The sequence below is a fragment of the Amblyraja radiata genome, chromosome 20 (genome assembly GCF_010909765.2).
Source record: "Amblyraja radiata isolate CabotCenter1 chromosome 20, sAmbRad1.1.pri, whole genome shotgun sequence".
In the NCBI taxonomy this organism is placed as follows: domain Eukaryota; kingdom Metazoa; phylum Chordata; class Chondrichthyes; order Rajiformes; family Rajidae; genus Amblyraja; species Amblyraja radiata.
The window spans coordinates 37436153-37454254 of record NC_045975.1 but is presented as its reverse complement, the minus strand read 5'-3'; the positions used below and the strand labels follow the sequence as shown (position 1 = coordinate 37454254).

At 45.9% G+C, this 18102-nt stretch overlaps 1 protein-coding gene across 2 annotated transcripts in view; it reads right to left on the bottom strand.

Moving 5' to 3' along the window:
• LOC116984309 (oxysterols receptor LXR-alpha-like) overlaps positions 1–18102 on the bottom strand; it is a 58972-nt gene that overhangs the window by 16793 nt on the left and 24077 nt on the right. For both annotated transcript variants that reach the window (XM_033038423.1, XM_033038422.1), the window contains exons 2-5: positions 14574–14645; positions 10231–10440; positions 6418–6687; positions 2440–2645 (exon numbers count right to left, since the gene is read on the bottom strand). In XM_033038423.1, the coding sequence (XP_032894314.1) occupies positions 2440–2645; positions 6418–6687; positions 10231–10440; positions 14574–14607 (720 nt within the window). In that variant the 5' untranslated portion in view covers positions 14608–14645. The remainder of the gene's footprint in view (positions 1–2439; positions 2646–6417; positions 6688–10230; positions 10441–14573; positions 14646–18102) is intronic.

The window sequence follows — 18102 nt, the reverse complement described above, 5'->3', positions numbered from 1 at the left end:
CACCACATTTTAGGAGGGTCATGAAGGATGAAGGAAGAATGGAACCATGCAGAACAATGGAAGTTATCCTCAGTCTGAAGATTGAACTTGGCTCCACAAGAACTTTATGATGAACGCTACACGCAGACACATCCACAACAAGTGTATTGTCGAGGACAAGGTCAGATAGGTATATCGCTTATGTTTCTACACTGATCAGCATTTTGCAAGGTCTGCAGGGCGTGGAGGAAAATGACAGTCCAAATCCGTTTCCTTGGTTGACTTAAGGTGGTCCGTCCTGTTTAATCCTTCATTTTTGTTCAGCTGAGCAACTTCAGTTTGAGTCAATGCGAAGAGCAAATAAATGTCAAGTGTTCCAGCAAGGAGGAGGGGATAAGGACGGCAAGGTAAGGGGACCGTGGATGACCAAGGAGGTTGTAAACTTTGTCATGAAGAAAAGGGAAGTGTATGTCAGGTTTAGGAAGGTGACATCAGACAGGGTATGAGGAAGATAAAGCGAACAGGAAAGAACTCAAGCGGCCAATTAGAAAGGTCAGAAGGGTCTATGAAATGTCGTTGACAAGTCGGATGAAGGAAAACCCCCAAAGCTTTATATATGTACATTAAAAATAAGAAAATTATCAGGGAGAAGATAGGACCACTCAAATATTATGGAAGGAAACTATGCTTGTAGTCGGAGGATGTAGGTGAGGTACTAAACGAGTACTTTGCATCCGTATATTTTCCAAATATGAGTGACCCTAAGGATCTTCTCCAATAATTGACATAAAGCTCACTGGCCTATAATTTCCTGGTTTGTCACCATTGCTCTTCTTAAACAATGGAACTATTCACCAGTGGTTTGGGACCTTGTCTGTAACTAAAAAAGAGACAAAGATCTCTGTCACGACACCAGCAATCTAATCCTGGGATAGATTATATCCGCCCATGGATACTTATCCACATTAATGTTTTTCAATGTACCCAACACATTTTCTCCTTCTTAATATTAACAACAGTCCTCCCTCATCTCACCATCACCCAGATCATACTCACTGTTGAATAACGATGTGAAGTACACATTTAGGAATTACCCACTGGCTCCCCATATATTAGTTAAAATAATTCCAGATGCACCCTCACACTGCAATGTTCCTTCAAACCCCAGTGTTCTCTCAGTACTGGCCCCTCATATTCCCCCCTAACACTGCAGCACTCCCTCAACACTGCCCCCTAATGGTGCAGTACTCCCCCTGTACTATGGCCCAAACACTGCAGTGTTTCCCCTGTATTACCCCTCAACACTGCAGTGCTAGCCCTGAATTGCTTCCTAGCATTGCAGTGGTCCCCGAGCTGCCCCTCCCATGTTGCAGTGGTCCCTCTGCGCCGCTCCAACCACACTGCAGCGGTCCCTCTGCACCACTCCTCATACACTGCAATGGTCCCTCTCACTGCCCCTCCCACACTGCAGTGGTCCCTCTGTGTCAAAGATCCTATAGCAAGCAAGATAGACCACTCCTGCTAAATGCAATGGGCTGACGTGTAGTACGCAACGAAGCGGAACGTGGGCCTTTTTTTCATCCATTTCAGTAACCCGACCTGACTCGCAGTGTAATCAACGTTGCGGGGGAACAGTTTGTGTTAATAAATTATAATTCTGAAAATGAGGAGAAGATGTTTACCAAATAACTTTGATTTTTACGAGGATGTTTCCGTAACCGGCTTCCATCTCCGCTCTAGTATCTTTGCTCCGCTATGGGGTCTTTGATGCTGAGACGGAAGCTGGTTACGGAAATGGGGCCGAAAACTACCCATGAATCTGCCCATGACCGTACTACGTCTTTTTCGTCGAGTGATCTGTCTTGCTCACTATAGGATCTTTGCACTGTGCTGCTGCACCCACGCTGCAGTGGTCCCTCTGCGCTGCTCCACCCACACTGCAGTGGTCCCTCTGCACCGCTCCACCCACACTGCAGTGGTCCCTCTGCACCGCTCCACCCACACTGCAGTGGTCCCTCTGCACCGCTCCACCCACACTGCAGTGGTCCCTCTGCGCTGCTCCACCCACACTGCAGTGGTCCCTCTGCGCTGCTCCACCCACGCTGCAGTGGTCCCTCTGCGCTGCTCCACCCACACTGCAGTGGTCCCTCTGCGCTGCTCCACCCACACTGCAGTGGTCCCTCTGCGCTGCTCCACCCACACTGCAGTGGTCCCTCTGCACCGCTCCACCCACACTGCAGTGGTCCCTTTGTATTCCACTGGAGCATCAGACTGGAATTTGCTCTCATCATTTTGTAGTGAGGCATAAATAACAGCCTTCTAAGCACTATAATTGATACATCGCTGGTTTTGACCAGTGATGACAACTCAGTAAACTCTGGTCGCAGGATATACTGTGCCACTGAGGAGGTTTATGCTTCAATGTTTCTCCTAAATGTCACTACAGAGCACAAAACTTACAGTCACTTTCAGTCGGTCACTAAAGGAACGCGTGTTGCACTGTCGTTGTGCAGTGACCAGTCTGCTGATCATCTCAACTTGTGCCACATTGAGTATTGGAATGTCCCAGCCAGACAGAGAACCTGGGGTCACCTTCACTGCTTTCAGCACTTCTTCCTCCAGCTTCTTCATCTTCTTCCGTCGAATCTGTTCTTCTGACAGGACACCTGGAAGTAAACATAAACTTCAGCACAGATTCACACTGACTCGGTTTCACTCACTCACTCTCTAAGAGGGGAATAGCTGTACACTGACTGGTTGTCACTTGTGGGAAATTGTACTGGTTTTTCTCTTTGTGAGATATTATACACTGACCTGTATATGTCAAAGCATATCTTACATAAAGCAGGAGGCCTTACACTGGCCTGTGGCCTGGTCTTTGTTCCTCAAGGAACCATCATTCCTGCTAGGATACCTTTCCAATCAACTTTAGCCATCTCCTCTCTCATGCTTCTGTAGTCACCATTGTTCAAAGCAATGGCAGGAATTTCTGGGAACAATTCCAAAGGCGTGGGATCTTTTCATTCCAAAGAGGAAGAAAGATTCTAATGGGAGAATGAGGTGACCATGGCTGACAAGGGAAGTCAAAGAGAATAAAACCAAAAGAGAAGGCATATAACGTTGCCAAGATTAGTGAGAAGCTAGAGGAATGGGAAGCTTTTAAAAAACAATCGAAGAAAAGATGAGAAGATGGGGAGAAAAGATGAAATATGAACGTAATCTAGCCAATAAAAGAGGAAAGCAAAAGTTTCTTCAGAGATATAAAGAGTAAGAAAGAGGAGTGGACATTGGCCTGCTGGAAATTGATGCTGGAGAAGTGATAATGCCCAATAAAGAAATGGCAGATTAATTAAATAGGTTTTTAGCATCATGCCGCACGATGGAACGAACGTGCCAGAAATTCAAGTCAGGGGTGGAAATTAGTGGCTATTACGAAGGAGAAGGTGCTTGGGAATTGAACGTTCTGAAGGTGGATCAGTCACCTGGACCAGGTGAGCTATACCCGAGTGGTCTGAAAGAGGTGGATTTAGAGATTGTGAATGTCTAGTGAGATTGAGAGTAGTGATCTTTCAAGAATCACTTGAGTCAGGAGTGGTTCCAGATGATTGTAATATTAATCCGCAGTTCAAGAAGGGAGCGAAGCAGAAACGTGGAGCCTATAGGTCGGTTAGCCTTACTTCAGTGGTTGGTAAGATTTTAGAGGCCATTATAAATGATGAGTACTGAGTACTTAAGAAGCACATGATAAAATAGGCCAAAGTCTTACCTGACCACCCTGTTGGAATTCTTTGAAATAGCAGGATAATAATAATAATAATAAATTTTATTTTCGGGTGCCTTTCAAATCTCAAGGTCACCTTACAAAGATTAACAGAAGAGAAAAAAAACATATAGTCGGAGAAAAATAAATAATAAGGACATCATCAATATACAAATTAAAGATAGAAATCGCTCCAAAGACACAAAATCAAAAAAATCAAAAAACACAATGTGAAGAGAGAGCAGCGGCAGCTAAAGCGCGCCAGCGTCCACTCTCCCTTCCGACAGCCATCTTGGACACAGACTAACATAGTAATTAGACACAGAAAAATCATCCCCCCACAGTGGTTACCACTGTGGGGGAAGGCACAAAGTCCAGTCCCCATCCCCAGTTCTCCCAAATGTCAGGCCTATTGAGGCCACCACTATTGCCTCTACGGGGGCCCGATGTTCCTGGCCGTTCTGGCTGGGTGGAGTTGCCCCGGCGTCGGGAGAGTCCTCACAGCGGCTGGGCCACCTGGAACGGCTGCTTCCCAGCAGGGGATTGTCGGCTTCCGAAGCCGACAGGGACGCACCGGGTTGGAGCTCCCAGGCTCCCGATGTTAAAGTCGGCGCCGCCCGCTCTGCTCCGCAGACCGGAGGTGTTGATCTCGGCGGTCACAGCTCACCGAAGCTCCAGCGCGTCGATCCAGCGCGGCGACCCAGGCAAGGCATCGCCCGCTCCGCTCCACGATAGCGCTCCAGCGCTGCGCCGCCAACGAAGCCGAGGTGCTGGGCGGTCCCCGCCAGGAAACGGCGCTCCACACCCGCTGGTAGGCCACGAGGACGGGTCGACGGGCAGCCCGGAGAAAAAGCTGCCTCACCGACCAGGTAGGGACCTAGAAGTAAGATTACCTCCTTCCCCCCACATTAAGAAGTCCATTTCTCCTACAGACGAAAAACAAGACTTACTAAAAACTAGGGGGAAAAAATGGATTAAACGGACGGCTGCTTGTTAGCAGCCGTTCCCCAGGATGGCTCCTCCCCCACTCGATAGACAAAGGAGAGTCAGTGGATGTTGTTTTCCTGGAAGACCTTTGATAAGATGCTGCACATGAGTCTTCTAAAGAAGATGAGAGCCCATGGTGTCAGAGAGAGAATACTAGCATGGATGGCAGGTTGGCTGAATGGCAGAAGGCAAAGAGTGGTAATAAAGGGGGCTTTTACTGCTTGGCTACCAGTGACTAGCAATGTCAAGAGTGTTTTATTGTCCCAGATAGAACAATGAAATTGATGCTGATGCTGCTACTTTCACTCTGTATATATATATCAATGATTTGGACGAGGGAATTGAAGGCTTTGTGGCCACGTTTGCAGATGATACGAAGATAGGTGGAGGCACATGTAGTGTAGAGAAAGCAGAGACTCTGCAGAAGGACAGGTTGGGAGATTGGGTAATGAAGTGACAGATGGAATACAGCATAGCAAAATGTGGATTACTGCAGTTTGGTATTATGAATAATGGTGTAGACTATTTTCTAAATGGGGAGATAATTTAGAAATCGGAGGTGCAGATGGACACGGGAGCGCTGGTGCAAGACTCCCAAAAAGTTAATTTGGTAGTAAGTCAAATTGGTAGTAAGCAAGGCAAATCCAATGCTAGCATTTATGTCGACAGGACTAGAATATAAAAAAAGGGATGTAATGCTGAGGCTCTATAAGGCACTGGTCAGACCGCATATGGAGGATTGTGAGCAGTTATGGGCCCCATTTCTGAAGACGGATGTGCTGGCATTGGAGAGGGTCCAGAGGTTTCCGAGAATGATCCCAGGAATGATTGGGTTAACATATGATGAGCATTTGAAGGCACTGGGCCAGAACTCACTGGAGTTTAGAAGAATGAGGTGGGACGTCATTGAAACTTACCAAATAGTGAAAGGCCTGGATAGAGTAAATGTGGAGAGGATGCTTCCACTAGTGGGAGAGTCTAGTCCCAGAGGCCATTGCCTCAAAATAAAAGGACATACCTATAGAAAGGAGGTGAGGAGGAATGTCTTTAGTCAGAGGGTGGTACATCCGTGGAATTCATTCCTACAGATGGCTGCGGAGGCCAAGTCAATGGATATTTTAAGGCAGATTCTTGATTAGTACGTGTGTCAGGGGTTATGGGGAGATCCAGGAGAATGAGGTTGTGATCAAATATGACTGAATGACTGAGTAGATCTAATGGGCCCAATGGTCTAATTCTGCTCCTATAACTTATGAACATGAGACATCTGAAATTTGGGGGTCTCAATCTCTATTTCTCAGGGAGATATCAACACTATGATATGTCTTCAGTCTCTCTCTCCCTTGGTAAATAAACACTGGCTGGTATCACTATGTCCATCTATTTCATGGCAATTTCCCTAAATATATCTGTGCTTTCGTCCCATTTTCTTAGGAAACTCTATGTCTGTCAGTTATTCCCGCTCTGCCACCAGTCACGTGTGTTTAGTTGGCATAAGCACTTGGACCAAAACAACAGAATTCTTCTTGCCTGCAACTTTATAGGCACATTAAAGGCAATAACACAACAAAATACACGATACATTATCAATTATTCTAGGTAAACCAGACCACAATGGTGCAAGCCAAAGTGTGACCTTTGTTGCGTTCAGGCTTCACACGACCAGCCATTGTTTGTCTTTGAAGACTCACATTGTTCCAACATTCCCGCTTGCTGACATTTCCGGAGCCGACAATCCTGACACTTCCTGCGCATGTACAAATCCATTTCGCACTGGCCACCGTTCTTGCAGGAATACTGTGCGCTCTTGATCACGCTCCGTCTAAAGAAGCCCTTGCAGCCCTCGCAGCTCAGCACATTGTAGTGGAAGCCGGAGGCCTTGTCCCCACACACGCTGCACAGCTCATTCCCCAGCATCTTCGGGGCAGGCCCTTTCTTCCGCTTCGCCACATGCTGCTCTGCTGATGGAAGTGCACAACACAGGGGACACAATGAGTGACAGGATTACAAGTGGAACGAGAAGCATCGTCACAGGGCAGTCCTCACCCTGTGAGCAGTGAGTGAGTGAACACATTACATGCAATGAACACGTGCTCTGTGGTGACCATTCACTGATGGCTGCCAGTGAGATTTGCCAATTCTCCGAGAAAGTTCCTTCTGCCAACACTGCCTTAAAATTCACACTCCTCTATGCTCCTCCTATTAATTCACTATAAATTATTTAAATCGTTAATGGTATCCAAAACCATCCTTTGAATCTTAATTTTCTTAAACCACTCCCATTACCGACTTTTACTTCTACTTCCTTCAATCATCCATTGGTCTAATGTGCTACTCTCATCTGAATCTCGTTCCTTCCTCCCATTATTCCCGCCACATTTCTCCTCTTATTAGATCATATTACTAACAACCATCCACCCCCCTGGTCAAGCTTCACTTTAGCATATCTACAATCTAATATGGCAGCATAATTGCTAAGTTGTGTAGGAAAGAACTGCAGATGCTGGTTTACACCGAAGATAGACACAAAATGCTGGAGTAACTCAGCGGGACAGGCAGCATCTCTGGAGAGACATTTCAGGCGGAAACCCTTTTTCAGACTGTTGACAGGGGAGTGGGAGATACATAGAAAATGAAGTATATAGATAAGGAAGTGTGAGGTGTGAAAACAGGACAAAGGGAATGTAGATCAGGGAAAATGTAGAATAGATTGATAGTTGGGGGAAGGAAACAATAAAGCAAACAGAGATAAAATGTAGTCGCAGACAGTAAGACTGGTCGGAGAAGTGGGAAGGGGGAGGGGATAGAGAGATAGGAAAAGCTTTACAATTTCTTCCCAATAACCATTTCTGGCTTAAGTCCTTCCTCCACCACCTCCAGTTTAAATTCCATTTGGAATATTTTGGAGGACCAAGAAACCAAGAACCAAGAAAAGCAAGGGTTATTTGAAGTTGGAGAAGTCAGCGTTCATACCGCTGGGCTGTAAGCTGCCCAAGGGAAATATGAGGTGTTGTTTCTCCAATTTGCGTTGGGCCTCACTCTGACAATGGAGGAAGCTAAGGCCAGAAAGGTTAATGTGTGGATGGGAGGGGTAGTTGAAGTGTTTTGTTCCGGTTCCTGAGAGGGCATGACAGGGTAGATGTTGAGATGTTTTCACTTCTGAATGAGGGGACAGGATAAGATCATTTAGGAGAGTTTAAGAAGGAACTGCAGATGCTGGAAAATCGAAGGTAGGCAAAAGTGCTGGAGAAACTCAGCGGGTGCAGCAGCATCTATGGAGCGAAGGAAATAGGCAACGTTTCGTCCCGAAACGTTGCCTATTTCCTTCGCTCCACAGATGCTGCTGCACCCGCTGAGTTTCTCCAGCACTTTTGTCTATCTAAGATCATTTAGGAAGTAGGTATGTAGAAATGTCCTCCTGCAGAGGGTAGCGAGCGTCTGCTATTCTACCCCAGTGAGTTGTGGAGACTAGATCTGTATTTAAGGCAGTTGAATCTTTGCAGGGAATTGAGGGCTATGGGGAGGTAGATCAGCCGTCATCACATTGAATGACAGGGCAAGTTTGTAGCCCCCGTGCCTGACTCCTGCTTCTATCTTCTGGTGTTTTCCAGAATGTATTATCCACTCATATTCTGCCCTTTTACACTGTTCCAGTGAAGACGAGCGAGGAGCAGCAACTCGTCGGTCAATGGGGCATTTTACAGCACTCAACAATTAGAGATTTCTCACCTTCTCCCTCATCAAACCCTATTTCTCACTGATCTTCCCCAAACCTCGCCTTAATAACTCTCTTCTCAATCCTTCCCCTTCCTGGTTGTACCCTCTCTTGGCCTTGGTCACTCACCTTTGCTGGTCTACTTATCCCACCCCAAAGTGAGCTAATGGGGCTGCTCTCTCCCAGCTCCAATGTTGCAGGTTCAATCCTGCTCTCCAGTGCTGCCCATGTGGAGGTTACACAGTAACTGTATGGGCTTCCCCTGGGCATCCAGCTTCTTCCCACGTCCCAAAACAACTGGACAAGCTAGATGCAGGAAAAATGTTCCCAATGTTGGGTGAGTCCAGAACCAGGGGCCACAGTCTTAGAATAAAGGGGAGGCCATTTAAGACTGAGGTGAGAACAAACATTGTCACCCAGAGAGTTGTGAATTTGTGGAATTCCCTGCCAAAGGGGGCAGTGGAGGCCAAGTCATTGGATGGATTTAAGAGAGAGTAATGCCCCTGTCCCACTTAGGAAACCTGAACGGAAACCTTTGGAGACTTCGCGCCCCATCCAAGGTTTCCGAGCGGTTCCCGGAGGTTGCATGTGGTTGCCGGAGGTTGCAGGTAGTGGAAGCAGGTAGAGAGACTGACAAAAACCTCCGGGAACCGCACGGAAACCTTGGGTGGGGCGCAAAGTCTCCAGAGGTTTCCGTTCAGGTTTCCTAAGTGGGACAGGGGCATTAGATAGAACTCTAGGGGCTAGTGGAATCAAGGGATATGGGGAGAAGGCAGGCACGGGTTATTGATAGGGGACGATCAGCCATGATCACAATGAATGGCGGTGCTGGCTCGAAGGGCCAAATGGCCTCCTCCTGCACCTATTTTCTATGTTTCTATGTTTCTAAATCAATGTGTTTGGTAGGTAAATTACCTGTGGTGTAAAGGTGAGTGATAGCTCTGTGGTAAGTTGACAGGAACAGTAAGAGGATAGAAATAATTAGTGGGGCACTGGGATTGCTTGATGGTATTGAAATATAAAGTGAAGAAAGCAAATTACATGTTGCCGAGAGGATTTGAGTTTAGGAGCAAGAAGATCCTACTGCAGTTGCACAAGGCCCTGGTGAGACCGCACCTGGAGTATTGTGTGCAGTTTTGGTCTCCTAATTGGTGGAAGGACATTCTTGCTATTGAGGGAGTGCAGCGTAGGTTCACCAGGTTAATTCACAGGATGGCAGGACTGACATATGATGAAAGAATGGATCTACTGGGCTTATATTCACTGGAATTTAAAAGGATGAGAGGCTATCTTATAGAAACTTATAAAATTCTTAAGGGATTGGGCTGGGTAAATGCAGGAAAAATGTTTCCGATGTTGGGGGAAGTCCAGACTAGGGGTCACAGTTTAAGAAAAAAGGGTAGGCCATTTCAGACTGAGATGTGGAAAAACCTTTTCACCCAGAGAGTTGTGAATTTGTGGAATTATCTGCCACAGAAGACAGTGGAGGCCAATTCACTGGATGTTCTCAAGAGAGTTAGATTTAGCTTTTCGGGCTAACAGAATCAAGGGATATGGGGAATAAGCAGGAAATGAGTACTGATTTTATCATATTGAATGTCGGTGCTGGCTCGAAGGGCCGAATGGCCAACACCTGCTATTTTCAATGTAAAACCACCCCTAACTCCTACCCTGACCACCGCCCACCATCACCATCAGTGCCATTCCTCTATTTCCTCTGTGGTGCATGGATCTGATATGGGAAGGAACCCACTGAGACACAGATCAGAGCCGGTGGTCAGTGCCTCACCCAGGTTTGGGCTGGTTGAAAAGAAGAGGCTGTTTTCTATTTTCACACTTCCATTCCAGTAGCTGTGAGCTGCTCCGTCATGGGACCCCGAGTAATTGTGCTGAGATCTTGCTTTCCTCCCAATGTCTTGGTCTTTCCAAAGCCTGCTGTCTGGTTGAGTCCTGTTCTGATCAACCAGTGAGGTCGGTATGTGCAGAAAAAATCTTTCTCCTACAAGACACAAAATATTTATCAATCTTATTTTGGAATGCAACAAATAGGTTTTTATTTTATTTTATTTTTTTATGATACAGCGTGGAAACAGGCACTTCAGCCCACCGAGTCCATGATGACTGCAATCACCGTTACATCCTCTGGGGTAGGGGCGACCTGTACAAATGGGACGGGTTACACCTTAACTGGAGGGGGACCGACGTTCTGGCAGGCAGGTTTTCAAGGCTACACGTGTGGGTTTAAGCTAAATAATGGGAGGGGAGGGATTGACAAATTGGGAGTATAAAGATGGAGTTGAAGGGGAAGTGAGTACAGGAAAAGTTACAAAAGACTCCCAAATTAATGTGAAGGAAAGTTCGAGAAGGGATAAGAGAGTAAGGTCAGGGCCAATTGTGAGCGGTGTGAGAGGGGAGGTGAATACTGAGGCCAAAATGTTGTATATGAATGCGCGAAGTATAAGAAATAAAGTGGACGAGCTTGAGGCTCAGTTAGAAATTGGCAAGTATGATGTTGTGGGATTAACAGACACATGGCTGCAAGAGGGCCAGGGATGGAAACGGAATATTCAAGGATATACCTCCTATCAAAAAGACAGACAGGTGGGCAGAGGGGGTGGTGTAGCTCTGTTGGTGAGGAATGGAATTCAGTCCCTTGCAAGGGGTGACATTGAAACTGGAGATGTGGAGTCAGTATGGATAGAACTAAGGAATTGTAAGGGTAATAAGACCCTAATGGGATTTATGTACAGGCCCCCAAACAGTAGCCTGGATATAGGGTGCAAGTTGAATCAGGAGTTAAAATTGGCATGATAAAGGAACTTGAGGTTAAGGGGCCATTAGGAGGTAGTGACCATAATATGGCCAGGTTTAATCTACAATTGGAGAGGGAGAAGGGTAAATCGGAGGTGTCAGTGTTACAGTTGAATAAAGGGGACTATGGAGCCATGAGGGAGGAGCTGGTCAAAGTTGAATGGAAAGATACCCTAGCAGGGATGACAATGGAACAACAATGGCAGGAATTTCTGGTGTAAGGGACGACCGTGGCTGACAAGGGACATCAGGGACAGTATAAAAATAAAAGAGAAGTTCAACATAGCAAAGATGAGCGGGAAGCAAGAGGATTGGGTGATGTTTAAAGAGCAGAAGATAACTAAAAAGGCAATACGGGGAGAAAAGATGAGGTACGAAGGTAAGCTAGCCAAGAATATGAAGGAGGATAGTAAAAGCTTCTATACGTATGTAAAGAGGAAAAAAATAGTTAAGACCAAAGTTAGACCCTTGAAGACTGAAAAAGGTGAATTTATTATGGGGAACAAGGAAATGGCAGGTGAGTTGAACAGGTACTTTGGATCCGTCTTCACTAAGGAGGACACAAACAATCTTCCTGCTATACTAGTGGCCAGAGGATCTGGGGTGACGGAGGAACTGAAGGAAATCCACATTAGGCAGGAAATGGTGTTGTATAGACTGATGGGACTGAAGGCTGATAAATCCCCAGGGCCTGATGGTCTGCATCCCAGGGTACTTAAGGAAGTGGCTCTAGAAATCGTGGATATATTGGTGATAATTTTCCAATGTCCTATAGATTCAGGATCAGTTCCTGTGGATTGGAGGGTAGCTAATGTCATCCAACTTTTTAAGAAAGGCGGGATTGTGAAAGCAGGGAATTATAGACCAGTTAGCCTGACATCGGTGGTGGAGAAGATGCTGGAGTCAATTATAAAAGATGAAACAGCGGCACATTTGGATAGCAGTAATAGGATCGGTCCGAGTCAACATGGATTTACGAAGGGGAAATCATGCTTGACTAATCTTCTGGAATTTTTTGAGGATGTAACTAGGAAAATGGACAAGGGAGAACCAGTGGTTGTAGTGTTCCTGAACTTTCAGAAAGCATTTGATAAGGTCCCACATAGGAGATTAGTGGGCAAAATTAGGGCACATGGTATTGGGGGTAGTGCTGACATGGATAGAAAATTAGTTGGCAGACAGGAAACAAAGAGTAGGAATTAACTTGTCCCTTCCAGAATGGCAGGCAGTGACTAGTGGGGTACCGCAAGGCTCGGTGCTGGGACCGCAGCTATTTACAATATACATCAATGATTTAGATGAAGGGATTCAAAGTAACATTAGCAAATTTGCAGATGACACAAAGCTGGGTGGCAGTATGAACTGTGAGGAGGATGCTATGAGAATGCAGGGTGACTTGGACAGGTTGGGTGAGTGGGTAGATGCAGTTTAATGTGGATAAATGTGAGGTTATCCACTTTGGTAGCAAAAACAGGAAGGCAGATTATTATCTAAATGGTGTCAAGTTGGGAAAAGGGGAAGTACAACGGGATCTGGGGGACCTTGTTCGTCAGTCAATGAAAGTAAGCATGCAGGTACAGCAGGCGGTGAAGGAAGCGAATGGCATGTTGGCCTTCATAACAAGAAAAGTTGAGTATAGTAGCAAAGAGGTCCTTCTGCAGTTGTACAGGGCCCTAGTGAGACCACACCTGGAGTATTGTGTGAAGTTTTGGTCTCCTAATTTGAGGAAGGACATTCTTGCTATTGAGGGAGTGCAAGGTTTACTAGGTTAATTCCCGGGATGGCGGGACTGTCATATGCTGAGAGAATGGAGCGGCTGGGCTTGTATACTCTGGAGTTTAGAAGGATCAGAGGGGATCTTATTGTAACATATAAGATTATTAAGGGTTTGGACACGCTAGAGGCAGGAAACATGTTCCCGATGTTGGGGGAGTCCAGAACCAGGGGCTACAGTTTAAGAATAAGAGGTAAGGAGATGAGGAAACACATTTTCTCACAGAGAGTTGTGAGTCTGTGGAATTCTCTGCATCAGAGGGTGGTGGAGGCTGGTTCTCTGGATACTTTCGAGAGAGAGCTAGATAGGGCTCTTAAAGATAGCGGAGTCAGGGGATATGGGGAGAAGGCAGGAACGGGGTACTGATTGGGGATAATCAGCCATGATCACATTGAATGGCGGTGCTGGCTCGAAGGGCTGAATGGCCCACTCCTGCACCTATTGTCTATTGTCTATCCTACACACTATTGACAATTTACAGAAGCCTATTAACCTACAAACCTACGTGTCTTTGTAAAATAGGAGGAAACCAGAGCACCCAGAGGAAACCCAGGCAGTCATACTGAAACATATATAAACTAGGGTTGTTTTCCTGAGATTTTAGTAACTTGTATGACTGAAGTGTGCAAGATAACTGGAAGGTTAAATACATATTAATTATTTCCACTGGTTGGGTGCATAGTCTACAAATTAGAGGCAGGCACAGAGGAATGGCAGTAGCAAACCTGTGTGTCCCTAGTGAAGGCAAACACCAACTGATGCACAGGAAATGGTTAATTTAGATCTTTTAGTTAATGCCTAGTATTAAGGGATATATAGATATAAAGCCAACTGTGGATAGACACAAAGTACTGGAGTAACTCAGCAGGTCAGGCAGCATCTGTGGAGAAAAGGGATGAGTCTGTGGAATTCAATAACAGGTCTGAAGAAGGGTTTCGGCCCGAAACGTTGCCTATTTCCTTCGCTCCATAGGTGCCGCTGCACTCGCTGAGTTTCTCCAGCATTTTTGTGTACCTTCGATTTTCCAGCATCTGCAGTTCCTTCTTAAACCATTTTATTTGGGATGGCAGGACAGGCTCGAAGGGCTAAACGGCTGACTTCTGGTCCTATGCTCTTTTGCTTGAACATATCCTGTTATTTGCTTGACTTTTTTGCCATTTCCAAGACAGATCTCATGTAAAGAAACATTAGATGCAATTTAAGACTGTGGCGGGATTGAGGTATCTGTTTGTGATTGAGAGGTTTGCTGAAAAGATAATGCCGTGGTCAAGACATTGAGCTGGAGGATTGCCGTGAAGCCCAGCATCTACTGTATTGGTCCTGCCCTCAAGCCAAGACTCTTGGATCTCCTCCCTCTTTCTATATCCCTCCACACTTCCCTCTCCATAATCTTCTGTTTAACTACTTGGGCACGAGTAAGTGGTTAATGTGAATACTGTAATGCGATTTTGAAAGCAAACATAGAAAGAGTGCATACATATGTAAAAACTTGCATCAAATAATTTTGTTGGTGTTAAAGTGTCATATTGAAGAACAAAATGCCTTACCATAATCATTATCAGTGGTAGACACTGTAGACATCCTTCTTACTGCACTTGGTCATAGCACAGTACCACAACCTGCAAGAAAAGCAGCCACAAGTTATCACTGAGAACTCAGATAGCAGGCAGCCACAAAGGAGACAGGAGAAAGCAGGAAAGAGCAAGAGAATGCAGTACAGAATGAGAGAGGAAAAGAGAGAGAGAGAAAGAGAGAAAAAGAGAGAGAAAAAGAAAGAGAGAGAAAAAGAAAAGAGGAGAAAAGAAAGAGTGGGAAGGGGGGAGAGAGGGGGGGGGGGGCGAGGGGGGGGAGAGGGAGGGGGGGGGGAGAGGAGGGAGAGAGGGGGAGAGGGGTAAGAGAGAAGGAGATAGAAAAAGTGAGGGGCATGAGAGAGATATAAAGGGAGAGATAAATAGGCAGAGAAGCCATATAATCCAACCTCTTCATTGATGACTATGACAAGACACTGGTACAATGTAAACTACATTGAAAAAGTGGAATGTCACTAAGAGGGGAATCTCATTGTATTACCACTCACCTTCATGAATAGCAGAAGCCTCTCCAGCCCACTCTGCCGTTCAATGAGACATGATCTTGATCTAATCCCAAGAGTCAAGTCAAGCGTCAAGAGTGTTTAAATGTCTAATGTACCATAAATCTAAAGTCTGCAGTTCAATCAAAGAGTCCATAGAAGTTAATTGTAGCTGAGGTTAGTGTTACGTAGTGTTCAAGAGCCTGATGGTCGCCGGTAAGAAGCTATTCTTCAACTTGGTGGTCATGGTTGAAGATGTCTCTTCTCAATGTATGGAACAGTGAGAGCAGGGTCATGTGACTGTTTGATGATATTGGCTGCCTTTTGAGGCAGTGCTTCGATGGTGTGGAGGTCAGTCCCTGACAATGTCTAGTGCTCTCTGTAATCTGCTTTGTTTCTGGATGTTTGATTTGCCGAACCAGGCCATGATGCAACCAGTCAGTGTTCTCTCTACCATACACCTGTTGAAGCGCAACAAGAGATAGAGTCCCCCTCGTTCTTACATTTCACCCCATCAGCCATCGTAATCCTCTGACATTTTCGCCACCTCCAACAGGATCCCACCATTAATCTCATCTTCCCATCTCCACCCCTTTCTGCCTCTGCAATGGCCGTTCGCTCCGCAACTCCCTGGTTAACTCATCTCTTCCCACCCCCAAACCAACCCCTCCTCGGGTACCTTCCTTTGCAACCACAGGAGATGCAACACCTGTCCCTATACCTCCTCCCTCGACTCTGTCCAGGGACCCCGACAGTCCTTTCAGGTGAGGCAGAGGCTCACTTGCACCTCCTCCAACCTCAAGGTGTGGACTCATATACATCAGCAAAACCAATCATAGACCGGGCGATCGTTTGACGGAACACCTTCGCTCAGTTCTATCTGATCTCCCGGTTGCCAAACACTTTAATCCCCTTCCAGCCCCATACTGACCTTTCTGTCCTGGACCTGCCCCTATTGTCAGAGTGAGGCCAAACGCAAATTGGAGGAACAGCACCTCATATTTTGCTTGGGCAGCTTACAACCAAGCGGTATGAATATTGATTTCTCTAACCTCAAGTAACCCTCTCTCTCTGACTCTCCCCTACCCAAGTCGTTGTACTATTCAAAGCTGTCTTGTTGAGTCCCATTGTCTGTCCACAGCTAACAGTGGCCCGTTTCCTTCACCATCGTTACTTTTTAGCATATCTTTCATTCATTTGTTCTATATCTCTCTATATCTCTCGTTTCCCTTTCTTCTGACTCTCAGTCTGAAGAAAGGTCTCGACCTGAAATGTCACCTATTCCTTTCCTCCAGAGATGCTGTCTTACCCGCTGAGTTACTCCAGCTTTTTGTGTCTATCTAATAATAATAATAATAATAATATCTTTTATTGTCATTGCACATAGGTGCAACGAGATTTGATATGCAGCTTCCATCCAATGTCGTAACTTAAACAACTAATACAATGTAGATACCCCGAGAAACATGATTTATAAGGATACACTGAAAGCATGTTACACTTTGGAGCGATATGCTGAGGGACTACTGCACTGCTGAGCATCAGGGTAGTGCGGGAGGTGCCATCTATTGGATGATATATTAAATCAAGGTTCTGACTGCCTTCACAAGTGGCTGCAAAATATCACAAGACATTATTGCAAGGAGAGTGGGATGGCGCCCTCTTGTGGCTGAGACCAATGTTTATTTATGTGGACCATGTCGTTAAACAATGTCACTAAAGATGTCTCCCAAGAAATTAAATTGCTCCCTGGAGATATGATCACTATGCTCAGTGGAAACATGCCTCCAGCATCAGACAGGGGGAGGATACTTCTCCTGATGAGCATCGGTGTGACATGATCGCCTGAAGCACCTCTATGCAAGCAGACACCACCGCCATGAAAACCGCCGGCATGTGTAGGAAGGAACTGCAGATGCTGGTTTAAACCAAAGATAGACACAAAATTGCTGGAGTAACTCAGCGGGACAAGCAGCATCTCTGGAGAGAAGGAATGGGTCAACACGCTGCAGAGGCAGAAATGGTCACCATCAGCAGCTGTGAAAGGCATGTATAAAACCAACGTCCCCTGTCATAGGGGTCAAGGACCTATTAATACCATTCTTGTCAGATTTGTGTGGTAGCTGGTGTGCAATTGCCACTCGTATCAAATATCTCAAGGCACGTGCATCTTTAGAAAAGCAGCTTAGAACTGGACCCTTTGGCCAACCGAGTTCACATAATTTGCCTGTTCACACTAGTTTATCCCACTCTCCCATCCACTCCCGACACACTAAGGGCAATTTACAGTTAATTTACAATTAACCTACAAACACACACATCTTTGCGATGTGGGAGGAAGCCAGAGCACCTGGAGGCAACCCACGCAGTCATAGGGAGAACTTGCAAACTCCATACATTCAGCACCTAAGGTTAGGATGGAATCCCGCTCCCTGGCGATGTGAGGCCGCGGGCGGCTCTACCAGCTACACCACTGTTCCGCCCTTAGGGAGAGTGAATAGGAACAGGGTTGCGATGTCTGGAAGATCCTCCACTGACCTGACATTTAGGCAACAATTCTAATATTGTTTCTAATCACTTGCATGAGGCAGATGTGTGATTTAGCAGCTGTAACCCTGACTGAGCACCTCTCTTTGGGATGCATTCTACTGACCAGAAAAGTGACCCCTTACACCCCTGTCGTTTTACCGCAACCAACCTTTGTGGCGATAAACTGACAAAAGTGAGCTGACAATGTGCCTGAGTGACTCCACTGTTAGAATCAATGAATGCCTCCTGAGACTCATCAACCATCTCACCGCCCAAAGAATACACTTGGATGCAATCATCTTTGAACTTGAAACCAAAGAAGAAAGTATTACTAAGATCCTTGCTGTGTCACACTAAGGTCAAGATGAATAACCTAAGTGTGCAAGTATTTGGACACACACTGTACATTCTTCCCTCACAGCAATTAAAGTGTCTATCCAAAGGTATCTCCATGCGAGTCAGTTACCACTGTTGTG